Source organism: Balaenoptera borealis, assembly GCF_965194805.1.
Source record: "Balaenoptera borealis genome assembly, chromosome: 14".
In the NCBI taxonomy this organism is placed as follows: domain Eukaryota; kingdom Metazoa; phylum Chordata; class Mammalia; order Artiodactyla; family Balaenopteridae; genus Balaenoptera; species Balaenoptera borealis.
Window position 1 is genome coordinate 8,270,402 of NC_138875.1, and position 19,232 is coordinate 8,289,633.

Genomic DNA, 19,232 nt, shown 5'->3' on the forward strand with positions numbered 1-19,232 from the left:
AATACAGGCAAAAGAAGTAATGCCTGTTATTTAAATGCAAATAAACAGGACATTTTCATTCTCTGCCACATGGTCACATAATGCAGAAGAGGTGATGCTGCACTAGTTGCACCAGAGTAGAACTGACGTCATTCAAAACAAGGGATATACGTCTGGTCAACATTCTCATCTAGGCTTTAAGAAACCCCATTAAAATATATTTGAAGCTGTTTAGACAGCTTGGGTTTTTAGACAAAAATGATTCTTTGATTTTAATTGATCAGTAAAACATTTAATTTTTTAATGTAACAGCATTTCTTCATAACAATACAAAAATGTTTCTTATATTTAAAAATACATGTAATTGTAAAAATATTGGTTGTGTTATAAGCTTAAGCCCAAGAATACTAAATAACATTATTAATAAACATTATTTTTATTTTTATCTAAATCATTGGCAAAATAATAAACCTCTAGAAAGATTATGGGCTTACAATTTGTTAGATGTGGAAAATTCTGTCTAGATTTTATCCCTGCCTAAAGATTGTTCTCTAATACAGTCTGTAAGACCAATCAAAACATCATAAAAAATAGCAAGAAGGTAAATGGATAAAATCACAAACAAAACATTAGAGTCTCAGTATGGGAATGGGTATTAAAATTAGTGTCTACCTGTGGATATTTATGTTTTTACCATAATAAAATCTAACTATCTATATATACATATATATATGTATATATATATATATATATATATATATACACACACACACACGTACATATACATATATATATAACATTATGCTTTTCCATGTATTTTTATGAGGCAAGTATTCCACATTTAAGTAAATTGAAAAATATTTATTAATAAAAAATAAAGCTTATCTAGTAAAACCAATTGTGTTAATTGATTAGGTAGTAGAGGGATGAAATATATTTTCAGGGACAAAAACTTCATTTAATGTCCAAAGTATTTTCACATACATTATCCTTACAATATTCTCATCTCTCAGTTCCTATTAATTCCAATAATTTTACCTCACCCACCCATTGGCTGGTTATATACCCTAGATGTCATTACCAAGTTAGCATTTCTTTCCCATTTCAATGTCAAGCACCTTTCTGATTACCTTCACCTATTGGCCCCATAACTCTCTTCTTTGACCCAACTTGGACCTCCTATAAATTAAATCTATTGCCTTCTGTTTCTCATCTACTTCACATCAACGTTACCCTCCCTATTCTGTGCTCCATTATTAGCAAGTTACCTTTGGCTAGAATGGCATTCTCTCCACCTTACTTGCCTAGAAAACTCTAATTCTGGTTAATTCCAACTACCTGCCTGGTCCATCGATGCACCTCAGCACCTGATCATACTTGGAGAAAACACATCCCTTGTCATCTGGTCTCACTTCAACTTCTTGACTTGAACATCAAGCCAGCCTTTAGTGCTACCAAGCCAACTCAATCAATTCGCTCTCCTGTTCTCTTGAACAACGCCACACATTTTCTGTCTTCAAACTTCCCATGTCTTTCTCAACTCTTCCATCTCTCTTGATGAACTTGTTTTTTCTATTTCACTAAGAAATGAAGTTATCAAAGACAACCACTATACTCTGGTTCTACCACAGCTATCAGTCTCATTAATACCATTATACTCTGCTTGTTTCTATGGAGAGATCATTCAAGCCCTTAAGGCCAAACTTCCCATTTGTATGCTCCATCTAATCACCTCTAACACACTCAAGGATGTGGGTCCCCCGAAAACAGTCCCCTCTCTCCTACTAAATCAGTTTATACTTCTCTTCTAGATCATTCCCATCAGGAAATGGGCAGCTGTAATACCGTCAGCCTTAAAAAAAATCATCTTGATCCCCATCCAGGGGCCATCCTATTTCTCTGGAATTTTTTGAAACAAAAATCTTTAAAAGACATTTTCACTCATCCAATTCTCTCTTGAACCCACGGTATTAATATTCAAGCCTAGATCTCTACAAAAACAATCAATGACTTCTACATCGCTAAATCTAATTAATGTTTAATTCCAGGCTTGAAATTCCTGTCTTACTTGACCAATTAGTAGCATTTATATAACTGGCCATTCCATCTTTCCAGGTCACTCATTTAGTTGGCTTCTAGAAGACCCCTCTCTCATGGTTCTTCTCTACCTTGCTGGTGTCTGCTTCTTATTCTGCTTCAGTGGGTCTGTCTCACCGCATGCTTCTGAGGTGGAAGTGCTCCAGGGCTGAGTCTTCTCACCCTTTCTCTTCCCCAGTGGCAATATGTCTAGCTGAATGCATCCAGTCCTTTGCCTTCAAAACCACCTATTTCCTGATGTTTACCAAAATTATTGATCTATTCTGAGATCTTCTTTTAGTTCTCAACTCATGAATCCAGCTGACATCACCACTTCAATATTTAACTGGTATCTCAAATTTCATATGTCCAAAAACAAATTCTTAAACACCAGCTCCTAATCTAAACTACTCCTCCCACTGGCCTCCTTCTGTCAACAAACAGATATTTTATTATTCCAGTTTCTCAGATCAAGCCAAGAGATCATCTTTTTTTTTTTTTTTAAAGAGATCATCTTTATTCCTCTTTTTTCACACTGCACATCATCGTTGTTGGAAAATTCTGTATTTTCATAATCTCATCAACTCTGTTTCTAGTAACTATTTCAAACTGTCTTATCTCTTGCCTGGACTGTTGTATTTTAACCAGTCTCTCTAACTTTTACCTACTCCAGTGTATTCTCCACAACAGCTGGAGTGATCCTTTTAAAACTCAACTTAGGATCAAAACACTTAAATCACTTCCCATCAGGCTCACAATAAAAAAAGAAGTTATTGCTGCGGCCTGTGAGGGTCTCATGATCTGGGTACAGGCTACTTTTCCAAACTATTCTCCAGGATCTGAGATTTCTGGACCTGAGATTCATACCATTATGGGGTGAGGCCTTTTTTTAATGTAAAAGATTATCTTGAAACTTAGCTGGATTAGTTTCACAGTACACCTGCCTCTGCTTTGCTTACTTTCTGCAGCTGCTGGCCTTCTGGCCATTCCTTCAAAAGACAAAACTCTCCTGACTAGAGACTTTAGTGTTTTTTAATCTACCTATAACTTTTCCTCCTAAGATTCCTCATGGTAGATTTCTTTCATTCACCCTGACGGAGGGCAGTTCTCAGGTTATGTCAAAAGGAAACACATTCTCCATTCCCTCTTAGCCTGCCTTTTCTTTCGTCAAGAACTTAGCATTACTTAATATATAATTACAGAATTTGTGGATTCTATTGCTTCACTAGCTAAAATTTACACTTGATGAAAGCAGGGGATTTTTAGTTTAGTTTGCATTTCTATTTCTATTGCCAGAACAAGGTTGGAGACACAGTAGATATCCACCACAAAGTGAATAAACCTGCAAGAAAACAGAGTGACTTAAAACTATTCTTTTTTTTCCCCAAAAGACAAGTATTACAAGTTTACCAAATAAATCAGACTCTCCTAAAGAAGGTGACTTTGGAAAACTGGATGCTGATAGACTTTTATAATTAATATAGAAAAAGTTTTCAGTGAGGTTAACTTCCATTTTAATCGTGATCAGGAACTTAATTCTTTGAATTATCTGAATATATATATATATATATATATATATATATATATATATATATATATATATATATATATATATATTACAGTGAATATCTTTATCTACAAAAGACAAATGTTTATACATAGGCAGCCACAAATACTTTTGAAATAGCGTGGAAAGTAGATGAGGGACTTGAGAGAAAAAGGCATGTGTACCCTTTCCAAAAAATAAGAGAATCAAGGGGTTTCACAGGACTGAGAAGTTGGGAGGGGAAGTTTGCCTCTTGCATTATTTATACTTCTAATATTGTTTCTGATAAACATCTAGGTTACTAGAATGTGTCATTTTCATTAATTTATATAGGCAAAATACTCAATAACCACTTACAGCCACAGAGTAGATATAGACAAGTGAATATATTAATATAAGACCTAGGAGTCAAGCTTTGGTGTCAGGTAGGCTTAGGCCCTGCCTTCTGTGAGAAGCCCACTTCTAAGACAGTTGACCTGCTTATGGCTCGGTGAGTACTGGAGTCTTTCCCATCAGTCTGCACTAGTAGGTCAAATTTATTGCAGTCCCACATCCAAAGTTCAGAAACAAGCATATAGATTCATACAGCATCAACATTTTTAGAGTCCATTTATTATCATAATTGTCACAATCAATGTTTTCAATCCACACAGTAATAAGTTTTATAACTTAAGCTCTGTCATTATAAGAAGAACAGAGAAACTTGGGCAGCATCAGAGAATGGGATGAGAGCAGCTCTAAGTTGTCTGGCTTTGGTCTGACTCAGTCCTGCCATACGTAAACCTACAGGAGATTCTGAACTAAAAATGGAATGAGGCACACCTGAGTCCTTACACAACCCCTGCAATTACTCGAACTCCTACCTAGGAAAAGCTTACAAATAGAACTTTCCAGAACTACATTAAACTGCAGGGATTGCCTGGCACTTCCACATCCCCCCTCCTCTCCTTTGCTACAAAGTGTTACCATTCCACTGAGCACTTATAATTTGTGAGTTATGTTTTCACCTCATTCAGATGATGAGTAAACAGAAGAAAGGAATCTATGAATATATGCTGAATAATAAAGCCGTTTGATCTTTGGCAGCCATCATAAATTCAACTTTTGACATAATGCCTTCAAAATCCTAAATTCACTAAGGGAGGAAATGAAAGACTCTATGAAAAACCCTCAGAACTCTTTCCGTAAAAACTAGTCTAAAGTTGCTTCAGGCTCTTCTTCATTTAAATATTGTCACTTTACCTCGTGTTACATTTCTAAACAATTCCTGCAACTTAGAAACATATGTTCATGAGTCAGTGACTGAAAGACTCACTTCTATTTTTTTGAACCTTAAATTCCACAAATTAAAAGCAAGCATTGGGATAAAATACAATTTGTAAATTCTGCAATGAGCATGTTTCCTGCCCAATACTAAGGATATCTCTGTCTTCAGCTACCAAAAAAGATGCTTCTATCAGAATTTTAACATCAAATATCTTTATATCTTTGTTACACGTAACAGCAATTCTTGGCAAATACCAATGACTATAAATCACCAAGATAATATTTAAACATATAATAAGATTAATAATCCTCTGCAAAGCTATTGATATGATTTCAGTGAAATGGCCCTGAGCCCAACCCATCTTCTCTTTGATGGGCTGATTTTCTCCAATAAAATACCTATACAGTTTTCCTTTTTATAACCAAAGTCTCAATTCATACTTGATCACAGTTGAACATCTATAATTGGTGACGGCACTGAGGACTGGGGTATACAAAATTCCCTCTTTGGAAAACAGTCTTGGAATTCAGCCTAGACCTATTTAATTAAAATAAAATGTCATATAGTCAGTGACCAAAGCATTTGAAACGACAAATGTACTTATTCTTTTAGTAATGATAATTTTCAAAGGATGAATCTTTACATTTCAACTATCTTTATCTGTTTGGATGCTTGGCAAAAGGTATTACTCCAATAAAGCCTACTTAAGTGACACCAAGCTTCTAAAATAGTACATAGTACATTTCTAAAATGATAACATAGAAATTATACATATTATTCAAAACTCATTATTATAACATAAGGCGTTTTTCTAATTTTATTTCGTTAAAAACATTGAAAAATAGAAGAGAAGAAATTGAATGCTATTGAAGAGATTAGTCCTATTCTATTTAGAGGAAAAGCAAAATAATACATTTAAGGTTTGGATATTTGAAGGGGAAAGTGTTGATAAATAGGTTCTATTCTTTTTACTATACATACACTGTTCTCAAAATTGTCTATTAGCAACATAAATTTTATATTCACTCTTCACCCATTGAAATAAAACTTATAGGATAATTTTTTTTGGTAATAATTGCATCTCTCCATAATTTAAAGAAGGTGTGGTCACTAGGCATTCATTCATATCATGCATCAAAAAGAAAAAAAGGAATGTCAGTGTAATCCCAATATCATTTCCAGTCATTTCATGTATTTCATTTGTGAATCAGTAATATTAGATGAAAATCAGAGATGAAATTTCCTTTGAGAAATCAAAATATATCTTCTCTGAATATGACTGCAACATTCAAGAAAATAAAAGAGAGAGGAAAGCATAAGAGATGAATATGAGAACAGCCAATTTAAATGTAAAACCTGCTTATTTTCAGGATCAATTTCTTCTTTCTATTCCCAATGCCAAGAGTGGACCACCTGACAGGACTGAGATTGGCTGGGTTTACACATGCTGGAATTGATCTGCCTGTTGTCTCACCACCCCTCCCTGAGTTCTGTTACCCCAATGCCCATTCCAAACCATCCTGCTAACTCCAGCCAGATTCACATCCCTAAAATACCAGTGCAGCACAGTGGAATAGCTCTGGAGCCAGAAAGACATTGTCTGGAATCCTGGCTCCACTTACTATATTTGTGGCTTTAAAGAAATCATTTAACATTTTTGAACATTAGATTTTTTCACGTGTAAAATAAAGATAATATGTAAAATAAAGTTCATTTGATCGCACAGCTATCAAAATTGTAGATATGTGTGTAAGTTACCTTGCACACAGAAGCACAACCATGTGTTGAAAGTATGCCAATGATGAAAACGAAGATGATGATGATTAAGAAGAATAAGATGATGAAGAAGAAGGAGGAAGCAGAGGATGAGAAGAAGAAATACTCCATGTCTTCAGAAATTTGCAATTGTCCCCACTGTATAATATATAAGGGCAAAATTAATCTGTATGAATTTTAAGATGCTCCACAACTCCATCCTACTCTAGCTATTGAGAACAATGTCTACTACTCACAAGGTGTATTTTTTTCTGCTTCAGTGAGGGGAATCACTCATCCCTATCCTACCTGGCTGTATATTAATTTATGCCTCAAAACCCTTTGCTCCAACTACTTCTAAACAGTAGAAGAGTCTTTTTGCTTTTCAGCAACTATCCAAGTTCCACTGATTTTTTAAGTCTCAGCTCAGGCAGCCAGACTTTTCTCTCAAGGTTTCTCTAAAATCTTGCTAAAAAGGGAATTTTGAAGGTTTTGGCATTATGGCAGAATTCAATTGACCTTGTAATACAAGTACAGGAGATATGATGTTTCTTCAAATACAAGTGGCCTGAGATCATTTTCAGTTGTAAAGAATTACTGCCATTATATGTGTGGCTCTAATAATTAGATGAAACCCTCATAAATTTCAAGGCTACACCCATAGTGAGGCACCAAGAAGCTAGGTCCCAATGATCAAGCAAATACTGAATCCAATGAAAACATATGAACAGTGCAAGAGAGACCACTAAATGATGTTATTTCACAAGAAAACTATTTTCTAAAGTTTTAGGGAAAAATACAATTCATATTAAATGTTTTTCTAAATATTCAAATAGACATTGATATTTTAAATCAATATTGCAAAATCACACAAAACTTATACAAATATTGTATCACTAGCTTGTCAAGATTCCTTTCTAATCTAATGCTTATGTAAAAATATGGAGAAAAGTCATAATTAAAGACTAATTTATATGTATTTAAATGTTTGACAATATTTAAAGGATACTTAACAATATTTAAAGGATATTTTAAAGGATATGACAATAGGATATTTGACAATAAAATGATTAACAAAATATTTAATCAAAAGTTATAACAATACCCTATCCCACAAAAATATTAGCAAAAGTGTATTCAGATGATTTTAGAAAAAAGGAAAACTAGTGTTTACTTAAACGAGAATATCAAGAAATATCATTGTGTATTTCAGTGCCATGTAACTTACATGTTTATAATTGCATTTTAAAAAGAGTATCTCCTTTATATTTCTATTTAACAGATTTACCCATTCAACATTTATTTTATAATTTATCCTTGCAGGAAACATAAGCAAATACTTCCCAACGGTTTTCAGAGATCCTTTTTCCTTAGTTCTGTAATTACTTTCTCTAAACACCCATTTCCTTTTATTATGTCAGAATTTTGTTATTATATTCTATGTCTCTTCTCCTCCATACTACCCAGGTAGCTTATATAAAGAAATCAATATTAATCTAAGTTTGAAGTATACTTTTCTGCTAACAGTGACAGGAATTTAGCATGAGGACCAGCAAAATGAAAATACCTCTAAATGCATGAGGCATAAATATGAGGATTTGCATAATAATTCTACTTTATTTTTACTCTAAGAATATAGATTACTTCAAACACATTGACTAACTCATATTCATTTGGAACTACAAAACAAGGTTTCATTATCAACATAATATATTAGTCTAAATTTAGAGTTGAAAATCTTACCTGACTTTTGTTAGTACACAGTTATTTTTTACAAAACAGGAAATGTATGACAGGCTGTCAGGATAAATAATACCAACGTGGAAAATGGAAGAGGGAGGGAAGAAATCAAGTCCACTTTAAGAAGAAACACCGAATCCCTCTGTTTCCCAGACCTACAGTAGTTCTGCATCTTATAAGCAACTGTATTTTCTTTGCTCTGAGAACAACACATGCTCTGTCCCAGCAGGAAAATATAAAAATTAAATAGAAAACCACAAGGTTATTAAGCATCTTACCCTCTGGGCTTGCTGGGCTGCTCTAGCGGCTCAGTGTTACAGACACATATGTAAACAACAGAATTTCCGGCATCCTTTTCTCATCTGTATAGCTCTGGGGTCTTGGCCAACAGGATTATTTCCAGCATTAAGGCCACTCCACACTAACTCGAAAAAGATTCCCATTGGTTGTGAAGTTTTATCAAAACCAATACCACAACACTCTCTGTGGATCACAAGTGAGCTATCCAAAATGAAATCATTTTAATGTTCCCTAACACAGTATGGTTATCCAATACTTTCTACACAACCTATTTGAACTGTACTGTAAGTGAAAAAGGAAGAAACATCCACCCCTTCATCCACCAGTGTGTTTAATGTTTAATAACAATTTGTATAACTTGCAATAGTAATGGAAAAAATAAAATGGCAAAGCAAGAACTAATACCGTATCTATCTGCAAAAGATTTAAAGAAAGATTACAGTGCAGATTACAGGAACAATAGGAAACATCATTGGTCCAAGCTGATCTTTATTAGATTGCCCCAGAAAAGAAAAAAAAAAAATTTAATAAACTATTTGGGCATAGAAATCAAGATACAAAACTGTATGCCAAAACCTTTGATTTCAGTCATGTTGGCAGGAATTGTGAGCTGCCGTCTCCAGGGCCCCCAGTGAGAGCTCTCCAGCCCCTTTCCCTGGGGAAAAAAAAGGAGTGACTTTCTGGTGGCATGATGCAGCTGTCAGGAAGTGTTCTGACGAATGGGTGATGGCAGACCACATGAAAGAGAGCTCCTCTGGTTGAACTAACAGCATAGAATGCCCAGAGTTTCTTTTCAGAGGAGAGGGCAGAAGAAACATAATCACTATATCCTTATAAATAGCATGAAAACAGCATTTGAAAGTTAGGGAGCTAATGTCTCCAAATTATTTTATTCTTCCTCCCCTCTTAATGTGGAAGAATATTCTTAGCTGAATAACCTATTTGTCATCTGTTTCTACTGAACAGCATCCTTTCCTCCTTACTTCCTGATGCAATGGAGGGGGTGATCATTCTCCCATAAAAAGTGAACTAACCCTCTGAGGTTTCCTTTCATTCTGTCTTTTCAGAAAATGTGCTCAATCACCATACTCTCTTCTCTCTCCCTGAACTCTCCCTTTCATCTGGATTTTCCTCATGACATTTTAAACACCACCAGTTCTTCAGTCAGTTTCAGTTTTGCTTTCAGTTTGGTTATTTTCACTTGTAGATACTATTCTCTTCTGCTTCATGGTCAGATGATTGAAAGAGCTCTTTCCAGCCAGGAACCCCATTTAATCTACCATCTACTCCCTTTAGTGCACCAAAGTGACTCTCTGAAAACACACACTTTCCCACACACACATGCATATGCATTCACACACATGCACATTTTGTTTTTTTAAGTTTGTAGACTCCTCTCAGCCCGTATGTTACTTGTCCTCTATGCAGCCTTTGACACTGTTCACAGCCCCACCTACATGAAGACTTCTCGGATCTCAACACTACATCCTCCTGGTCTTCCTCATGAGCACTCACCATCCTCTCCCCGCTCTCTGGAGGCGCCTCTTTTCCCTCCCATCCCTACATATACTGCAGGTATGTCCTCATGTGAATCTATTACCTCGCTGGATAATTTCACCCATTCTAACAGTTTCAATTATCACCTTTCTTTACCAAATACTTATATTTAGATCCAATCCTTTTCTGAGTCTCCAACACTTATATACATCAGCACACTGTACTCTGCTACCAGAAAATACGACAATATGTCATCAAGATATTTAAAACTGAAATCATCATCCCTCCACGGACTTGCTGTGTTATTTACCTCAATAATGCCAACCAGTCTTACACTTTGCCAAAAAAAAAATCCTGGAAGTCATCCTTGAATTCTTTTCTATATTCAATGCAGCATCACCTCCTTTTGATCTTACTTCAATAAGCTGCCCAGTCCTCTCTCTTCCCACTGCAACAATCCTGGTTCAGGCAACTGTCATAATCTGACTAGGTCACTGCAGTGTCTTCCTAAATGATCTATCTGCCTCCAAGCTTGTTTAGTAACAATTGTTTAGTAGGCAATCTTTAGTAAGAGTTACAATGGCCTATTGCCAGTACTCATGCTTCTTGAAGGCTCTGAAGATTTTTAACCCTCTTATCACATCTCTTCTTCAAAATGCATTTGCCAGCATGTAACTTTTCTGGATTATTTTTTATGTCTTGTAAGCCAGGTCATGTCCTTATCCCCCCCTTTATTACTTTATTCTCTTTCAAGGAGGAATCCCTCCAAGGGACTTTCACTGGTCCTATTCTCACCCCACATCCTCTGTCAGAGTAATCATATCCATTTTTGTGGATTCTTTCACCATATATATTATAGTGCGCTGAATGATGTCCTCCAAAAAGATATGTTAAATACTTAACCCTTGGTACCTGTGAATGTGCCCTTATTTGTAAATAGGGTCTTTGCAGATGTAATCAAGTTAAGATGGGGTTATACCATATTAGGGTGGGTCTTAATCCAATGACTAGTGTCCTTTTAAGAAGAAGGAAATTTAGATACAGAAACACAGAGGAGAACACCATGAGAAGACAGATGCAGAGATTGGAGTGATACATCTACAAGCCAAGGACTTTTGGTACCCACAAGAATCTAGGAAGAGGCAAGAAAGGATCTTCTCCTAAAGCTTTTGGAGAGAAAGTATGGCCTTGCTGACATCTTGATTTTGGACTTCTAGCCTCCAGAACTGTGAGACAATAAATATCTATTGTTTTAAGCCACCAAGTTTGTGGTGATTTGTTAAACAGCCCTAGCAGGTATATTAATATACAAATAATTATCAAATATATATAGCCAGCCCAAAACAGTTTATCAGCTTCAGATCTGCACTTCTAACAGTCTAATGAAATTAGGCACTAGGAACCATTTAAATCCCTCGATAATCTCCAGACACCAAATCTGTTACATTTCTTCCAAAACCTCTACTGTACCCTGTATTATCAGTCTTAAATAGAGAAACCATCATCCAGTCTCTTGAGCTAGAAAATTTTTACTATTCCTGAGTCCTCACTTCTTTTCACCCTTCAAATAACTCACTTTTATAGTAAAACCTGAAAGAATTGACTATTTGTCTGTCCCCACTTCCATCTCCCCCAGCTCTTATGAACCCATACCAATCAGAATTTTGTTTTAACACATCAGTTTTTTACTGCCAAGTTTATAAATTACTGATCAGTAAAATATGGCTATATATGGAGGGCACTGTCTCTCTTGGAAGTTTGTCATGTGAAGGCTCCTTTGTTCCACACAACTTCACTTCCCTTGGGGTCAGAGAGTGGAGTAGGTGTCCTGCTTTGTCCTTATTGCCAAATCTGGCTCACAAATGCTTTGTTGATTGATAGTGTGGTACCTACTAACATCGTAGAAACAGAATTATCCCTCATCTCCACCTTAGTTCAAAGGGTACATTGCCACTATGACTTACATACACCATTATGTTAACACTCCATATCCCATAAAAAGAAAGAAGTGCATAAGAAAAAAAGAGGAGAAAATTCAGCCTTGGAGATTTCATAATTTGTTGGCCAGTTCACAATAGCTTAAGGTACTCAGCACACATCAATGAAAGCTAATTTTTGTGTGTTTATTCCAATTTCACTTTATATATTAGGTCCTCCCTGTGAATTCTGATATTTGCTCACCAGTATTGTTTCTCTACTTCCTCCCTACAAAAAGAATTTTTATTTTTGTTTGGGGCAACAAAGTGGTCAGTTTAAAAAAAACAAAACAAAAAAACCCCACCTTATGTTACCAAGACTCCTAGTATAAGTACACATAGCCACATGGTACAGTTTGGCCGGTGAAACATAAGTGAAAGCCTGAAGAACATTTTTGGAAAGTTTCATTTTCCTGATGTGGATGATTCTCCATTTCACTTCTTTCCTCTTCTTCCTTCCTTGAACAAGGATAGGAGGCTTGAGATGGAGAAGCATTCTTTAACTAATTGTGAGGCCATGAGGTCAAGACTCAGATGGAAGCCACACTAAGAAGGGCAGAAGGAGTTGGGGCCATGACTGGCTCATGCAGACTTTGGTGATGGGAGGAAAGGAGAACTTATCTGGTTAAACCACTGTCATCAGGTTTCTCCTGTGGCCTTATTTATTACAGTGGGAGCTACAGGCCAATAAAAAGTTGTAACAGCATCTAACTGAAGAAACCATTGGGAATAAATACTAATCAGAACTGATTTTACTCTGGATCCTTATCACTTAATTAAGGAGCCCTGAAGAAACCATGAAACTGGAAACTCCCACAGCAACCTTTACCCAATTTTAAAGCTATTTCTCACCATCTCTGTGAGAAATCACCTCTCCTGGTCCCCACAGAAAGAGTTAATGCTACAGCCAAAGGCGATATTCATGACTTATTTACATGTCTGTTTCCTCAGAGAACTGTCAATTTCTTAAGGAGATAATGTTGTGTTTGTGTTCAAATCTTTTGCAAATAGGCAAATAAATTAATGAATAAATGAATGAAGGCATAAATGGATAAATGAATAAATACATGGATGTTCTATGAAAGCAATGAAGAAAACAAAAAGAATGAGAGTATTTCAAGACTGGGTGACTTGTAGAGAAAATAAATTAGAAAGATGTACTTTAAAACATTGAATAAGTGTTTGGTGATTTTAAAATTTCTTCTAATATTGGTTTTTTTCCTACTTTTATAAGTTGAAAGAATAGTGCCAAACATTACACGTATATGCCTCTCACTGACAAAGTAAGAAAAATAGAAATATAGACAAAGTAAGATAAATGGAAAAAATTTTTCTGTGGACCTCAGTAACTATTTGAATTCAGCTGTTAACTTTTAATTGCTACAATTTCAATGGCATTAACAATATTTGTAGGTTATTCTAAAGCAACATATAATTGTCTCAGTAACTGAAAAATTTTTGCAAGGAAGCCAATTTTGGTTTTGATTGAAATGCACTAGGTGATTTGAAATCACAGATTAGAAACATGTATGTACAAAATCACGGAGTACACTGTGATTTTACAAATACATCCTTCATCAATCAAGAGACCAGCTGGGAAGCCACATCTTTTATTAAACTGACTTGTGCCTGCTCACATACATCAGCAACATAAATCTGAATGTCAATGTGTGAGTCTTACTGCAGTGTTAGAGAAAATATCATTTTTCTCTCACCATTTTAGAAATAGGAATTATTGTTTCACAATGTCCAGAATTTCTTTACAGAAACAATGCATATTTTCTGTGAAAATGTCTAAGTTGTACTACAAAGCCAACTTGATTTATATTTTGTCAGTTGAGGGAAAAGTTAAGAAAAAAACCTGTAAGAAAAATAAATCTGATCCACAATAGAACATATTTTAAAAAGAAGAGGTCCTGATCTCAAACAGACCTCAGAGTCACATCTCAGAGCCCGTCAGTCCCTTCATTTATAAAACAAATGTTACAACCAACAGAGACATGCTGAGAGCTAAGAGATAGTGGATATAAAGTGCTCAAAACAGACCCAACATTAAATAAATTGAAGCTATCATTAGTGTTAATTATTTTAAAAAGTAGTATGTTGACTTAACTACAAGGTCTACAAAATATTTTTTTTTTTTTTTTTTTTTTACATTCATATCTTATTTGTTTCTAAATGTCAGAGTTCTCGGTCAGACTTGAAAACACTTTAAAAACAAGTCCTTGGCAACCTCCAAATTATTCTTGGTGACCTTAACATCCCTCTGGCCATAATCTTGGGACAGAAGGGCATATAAAAAGTCACCTTTCTACAAAATATTTTAAAGCAAATTTTTATATTTTAAATATTAACATGAAGCAGATGTAATCACAGCCCAGTTTGATGGACTTATTTTGCTGTGTCTCTATGCGGTAGCTTCATGGTTGTAAGCTTGCTCTGGCACCCAACTCTTAGGCCTGCTGAAAACAATTAGATATATTACTTGGGCTTGTCATAAGCATATGATGAACTTGTCTTAGTGAGACTCTGTGAAATTATAATAAGTTTATCTTTGTGAGACTTTGAACAGTCCTTAGGGATACCTACTAATGAGACTACGGCCCAGAGGCAAATACTTTCTTTTTAAGTAATCAGATATATTTTACATAATTAGAATTAAATATTTAGTCATTGGATTTTGATCAAATTCATAGCAGAGGTTAATAGTTAAGTCTTCTTTCCTTGGTAATCACGATGTGATGTACTTCACATTTTGAAAGGATTTCTCAGACTCAGCACTGTTGACATTTGGACCAAATAACTCTACGTGGGGCTGTCTTTGTCTTGTGCATTGTAGGTGTTCAGCAGCACCCCTGGTTTCTACCCACTAGTTATCAGCAGAACACCCAAGCTGTGACAACCAAAAATGTTTCCAGACATTGCCAAATGTCCCCTGAGGCGCGAAATTTCTATCAGTGGAGATTTATTGTTTAGAGTGATGGAGTGGTGGGAAGGTGAGACTAAGACATGGCTTTGCTTTGCTAACAACCTGCTGTCAGCGGTGCATAAAGTGACTCTATCATTCCACGCCTTATCTTCCCCACATATACACCCAGGAAATCAGACGAGATACTCTCAAAAGCTTATTTTACCAAAACATTAAGTACCTTAGCCTCTCTTCTTCTCCCTCTCCCTCTCTCTCACACACAGACACACACACACTCAGACACACACAGAAACACACGCACACACAAACATATGCACACCCACCACACACAGATACACAGACACAGATGCACACACACAGACACACACAGACCCACAGAGACAAACACGCACACACAAAGACACACGTGCACACCCCACACAGACACAACACGCATGTACCCCCCACACACAGACACACACACACACATGCACACCCACCACACACAGACACAATATACACACACACACATGCACACCCACCACACACAGACACAATATGCACACCACACACACATGCACACACACACACATCCCCCCACAGACACACAAAGACACACCCACACACAGAGACACACATGCACACCCACAGGCACACACAAAGACACAGACGCACACACAGACACACACACACACAGACATGCACACACGCGCACACACACAGCCCCACACAGAGACACACAGATACACATGCACACAGACACAGACGCACACACACAGACACACGCACACACAGACACACACACAGACATGCACACACGCACACACACAGTCCCACACAAAGAGACACACAGACGCACACACACAGACACAGACGCACACACACACACACGCACACCCACCCACAGACACATGCATACACACAGACACATGCACACACACACAGAGACACACACAGACACACAGAGACACAGATGCATACACACAGACACAAAGACACAGACACACATGCACACACACAGACACACACGTACATACAGACACACACATGCACACACACACGCACTACCACTCTACTCACACCTTTCAAACTTGCTCACGTAGTCTGTGTATGTCAGGGTATCAAATGCATAAGGAATGTAAACAAAAATATTACAGAACCCATTTCTAATACAGGGAACCCACTTCTAATTCAGTCTTACAGTGTCATGATTAATTTTTCTTGGTAACTTCAACTCCAGAATGACCACATATTCAAAAACTAAAAAGTTTCTCATTGATACATCTAAACTGATAATGCCAATTATCATTTTTTCTTGAAAGAGCACAACTCAACATTCAGCGAGAGAAGTGTAACAAAGTGCAACAAAGCTTCAGGTGAATCCAAAACCCTTAAGAATAAAGAAAAGAGACCCCACTGGTAGTGAAATACACTGAAGCTATCCACTCAAAAATAAGACTTAAAAAAAAATGACTGTGGTATCTAGAGCTTGCTTTCCTGCTCTCCACCCACACACCACAGTGGAAAATCCGCCTGGAAACAGGCTCACAAAGCCCTCATCAGGGGTTCCTTTCACGGGCCAGATCTGCTGGGTAAACAAATGTACCCACTACACCAACCTCCACTGGCACCAGACACCTCACCTGCAACACATTGTTGTAAGGCTTCTTTTGAACCTGCAGAACAGAATCCAGAGTCTGGCATATAGCATGCACTCAATTAAACGGTAGGTATAAAAATAATAGTAACATCATCATCATCATAATATAGATTCAATTATACAGCAAACATGAAAAAAGTGAATGATATTCTTTTTATTCTAAACACTTAAAAGGAATAAATGTCCCTCAGGATTTTATTTAATTCTGGTGAATCAATATTAAAGAATTCAAATCTTTATTTCCAGCTATTGTAAATTGGAGCATTACAGTGGCATCTCCGAACTGTGAGAGGGCAATACACCTCTGATAAAGATCGAGCATGACTGAGAATATCAAACTCTAACACAAAAGCAAAAGATAAACAAAAACATTGTTTTAACTTAAATAAAAATGAACTATATAGTACCATTAGGCAATTAAATAAAGGCACAAATATTTTCAATACATATCTCCATTACCCAGGAATAACTTCTACAAACTTTGAAAAACTATGGGAGAAAAGAAACAAGGAATCAAGGTTCATATTTTTTTAATATTTTTGAAAGGCGATTTTATTTTAGTATATTCCTATACAATAATGACATAGAGATGTATATGTTCATTTTTTGCATGAATGTTAAAATGTCCCAAATCAATAAAAATAGAAACAATTTGGTGATGAGCCAAATGAAAATGTATAGTTTCATCCAAATCCTGGAAGTTCAAAATGAAAAATATGCTAAAATTGGGCCTATAATCATTATTAAACATCTTTCCAAGAGAATTCAATGATGATAACGTATTTGGTAGGATAGTATAAGAACAGGACTATAATTGTTTCTTCAGGCAGGAAATGCATTGTTAGTGGTTCAGACTGGTGAAAATTTACCGTTCTGGTTAAACAATAGAAAATTAAAAGAGAACTATAATAAAGGAAGTCTGTGTATTTACAGTCTCTTTTATCTGTTGATTTTTAGAAACCCTCAAAAATACCTCAAGGACTATTCTATTTATAATATGTCTTAGATGTCAAAAATTAAAATTAATGTATATTATCACTTTACCTGAAATAATTTACAAGGCTCGGCCATAAGTGTTGTTATAAAAACTTTTAAAATGCCCATACCCAATACTTTTGCCTTCTATTTATTCCACAAATCATTATACAGGCCAAACTCAGATGACATTGTAGGCAATTTAAAAAAATAACAATTATATTTTAATATTTTGACAGTTTATCATCAGAATTAACCTAAGAAATTATTTTTCACATTGGCTTTCAAAAAGTTTTTAACATAGTGGCACCCCTTCTTTTAAGAATAAAAAATACAGTATATATTACACAGAAGTCTTATATGTCAAAAGTGGAACCTCTCCCATTAATGCTTGGAGAAAGGCTTGGATACCTGCCCACTTGGAAACTCTCCTCATATCTAATTTCCTCAGACAATGGTCTTTGGAGGTCATCCATAGACTCCCCAGACTCTAAGGAGCACTTTGGAAAACAACTAATAAAATAAAGTCATTATTTTACAGATAAAGAATCTTGATTTCAGCAAAGAAAAATTACACGTCCAAATTTTTTGTCCGCCTACTCATTCTTCTCTTAATTTCTTGAGAACTTAAATATGTTTTTGTCAAAAATATTTATTACATAATTAAGGGATATTTCTTTTTACAGAGATCAGAAAATAGTAATAAGCCCGAATAAGACTATTATCCATGACTCCCATGATCAGATAAGTAATGAAGACATCTTGTCATGTACCATTCATGATATTGTTAGTTAATTACTACAGATGACCAATAGATAATTTGTGCTTCCTTTAACATGGTGGGAGGTACAAGATATACTAATCTGAATGTGTTGTCCTGTATACCTAAAACTCTTACTGATGTGGTAGGGTTTCTTCCTCCACTCTTGGTAGGGCAGGTGTCTTAGCAAGACCATCAATGAACTAGCTACTTATCCCTCATCTGGTGTGATTAGCATAAAGTCATTTTTCTGACACTGGTCCAGGTCACTTCAGAACATATTATGACAGAGATTAGAAGAGTTAACATAGATCTGTGACAAGGCTGCCCATTCCAAGTGAATACAAAATTTTTCTGACCCAAATGACATCAGCAAAAATTGCAGAGTAGGCAACTCTGGAGTTCAAAAACACTGAAAACTTGTTATAACTGTCAGAATCCACCTATTGAAACTCTGGAAGATAGGCAAAGGTTTACAGTAACCAAACAAATAATCAACCAGGAGAAAGTTCACTGAAAGAGAGTGGGAGATCTTCGGGGCTCCAATCAGTAAACTAACTTTACTCCTTAAGGACATATATAAAGAAAAGAAAATTAAACCCAAAGCTAGCGGAAAGAAAATAAGAAAGATTAGATCACAGATAAACAGTATAGAGAATAAAAAACCATACAGAGCAAGAACAAAACCAAAGTTTGTTCTTTAAAAGGTCAACATAACTGACAAACCTTTAGTTAGATTAATGAGAGAGAGAGAGAGAGAGAAGAATCATATTAATGGAACAGAAATAAAAGT

The 19,232-nt window shown here is 35.8% G+C and overlaps 1 protein-coding gene across 1 annotated transcript in view; it reads right to left on the bottom strand.

Moving 5' to 3' along the window:
• Nucleotides 1-15,500, bottom strand: part of CCDC102B (coiled-coil domain containing 102B) — a 229,421-nt gene extending 213,921 nt beyond the window's left edge. Inside the window, 2 exon segments of the mRNA XM_082355242.1 lie at nucleotides 8,642-8,685; nucleotides 8,688-15,500. Of these exon segments, the coding sequence (XP_082211368.1) occupies nucleotides 8,642-8,685; nucleotides 8,688-8,714 (71 nt within the window). The 5' untranslated portion in view covers nucleotides 8,715-15,500.
• Nucleotides 15,501-19,232: the final 3,732 nt, after the last annotated feature.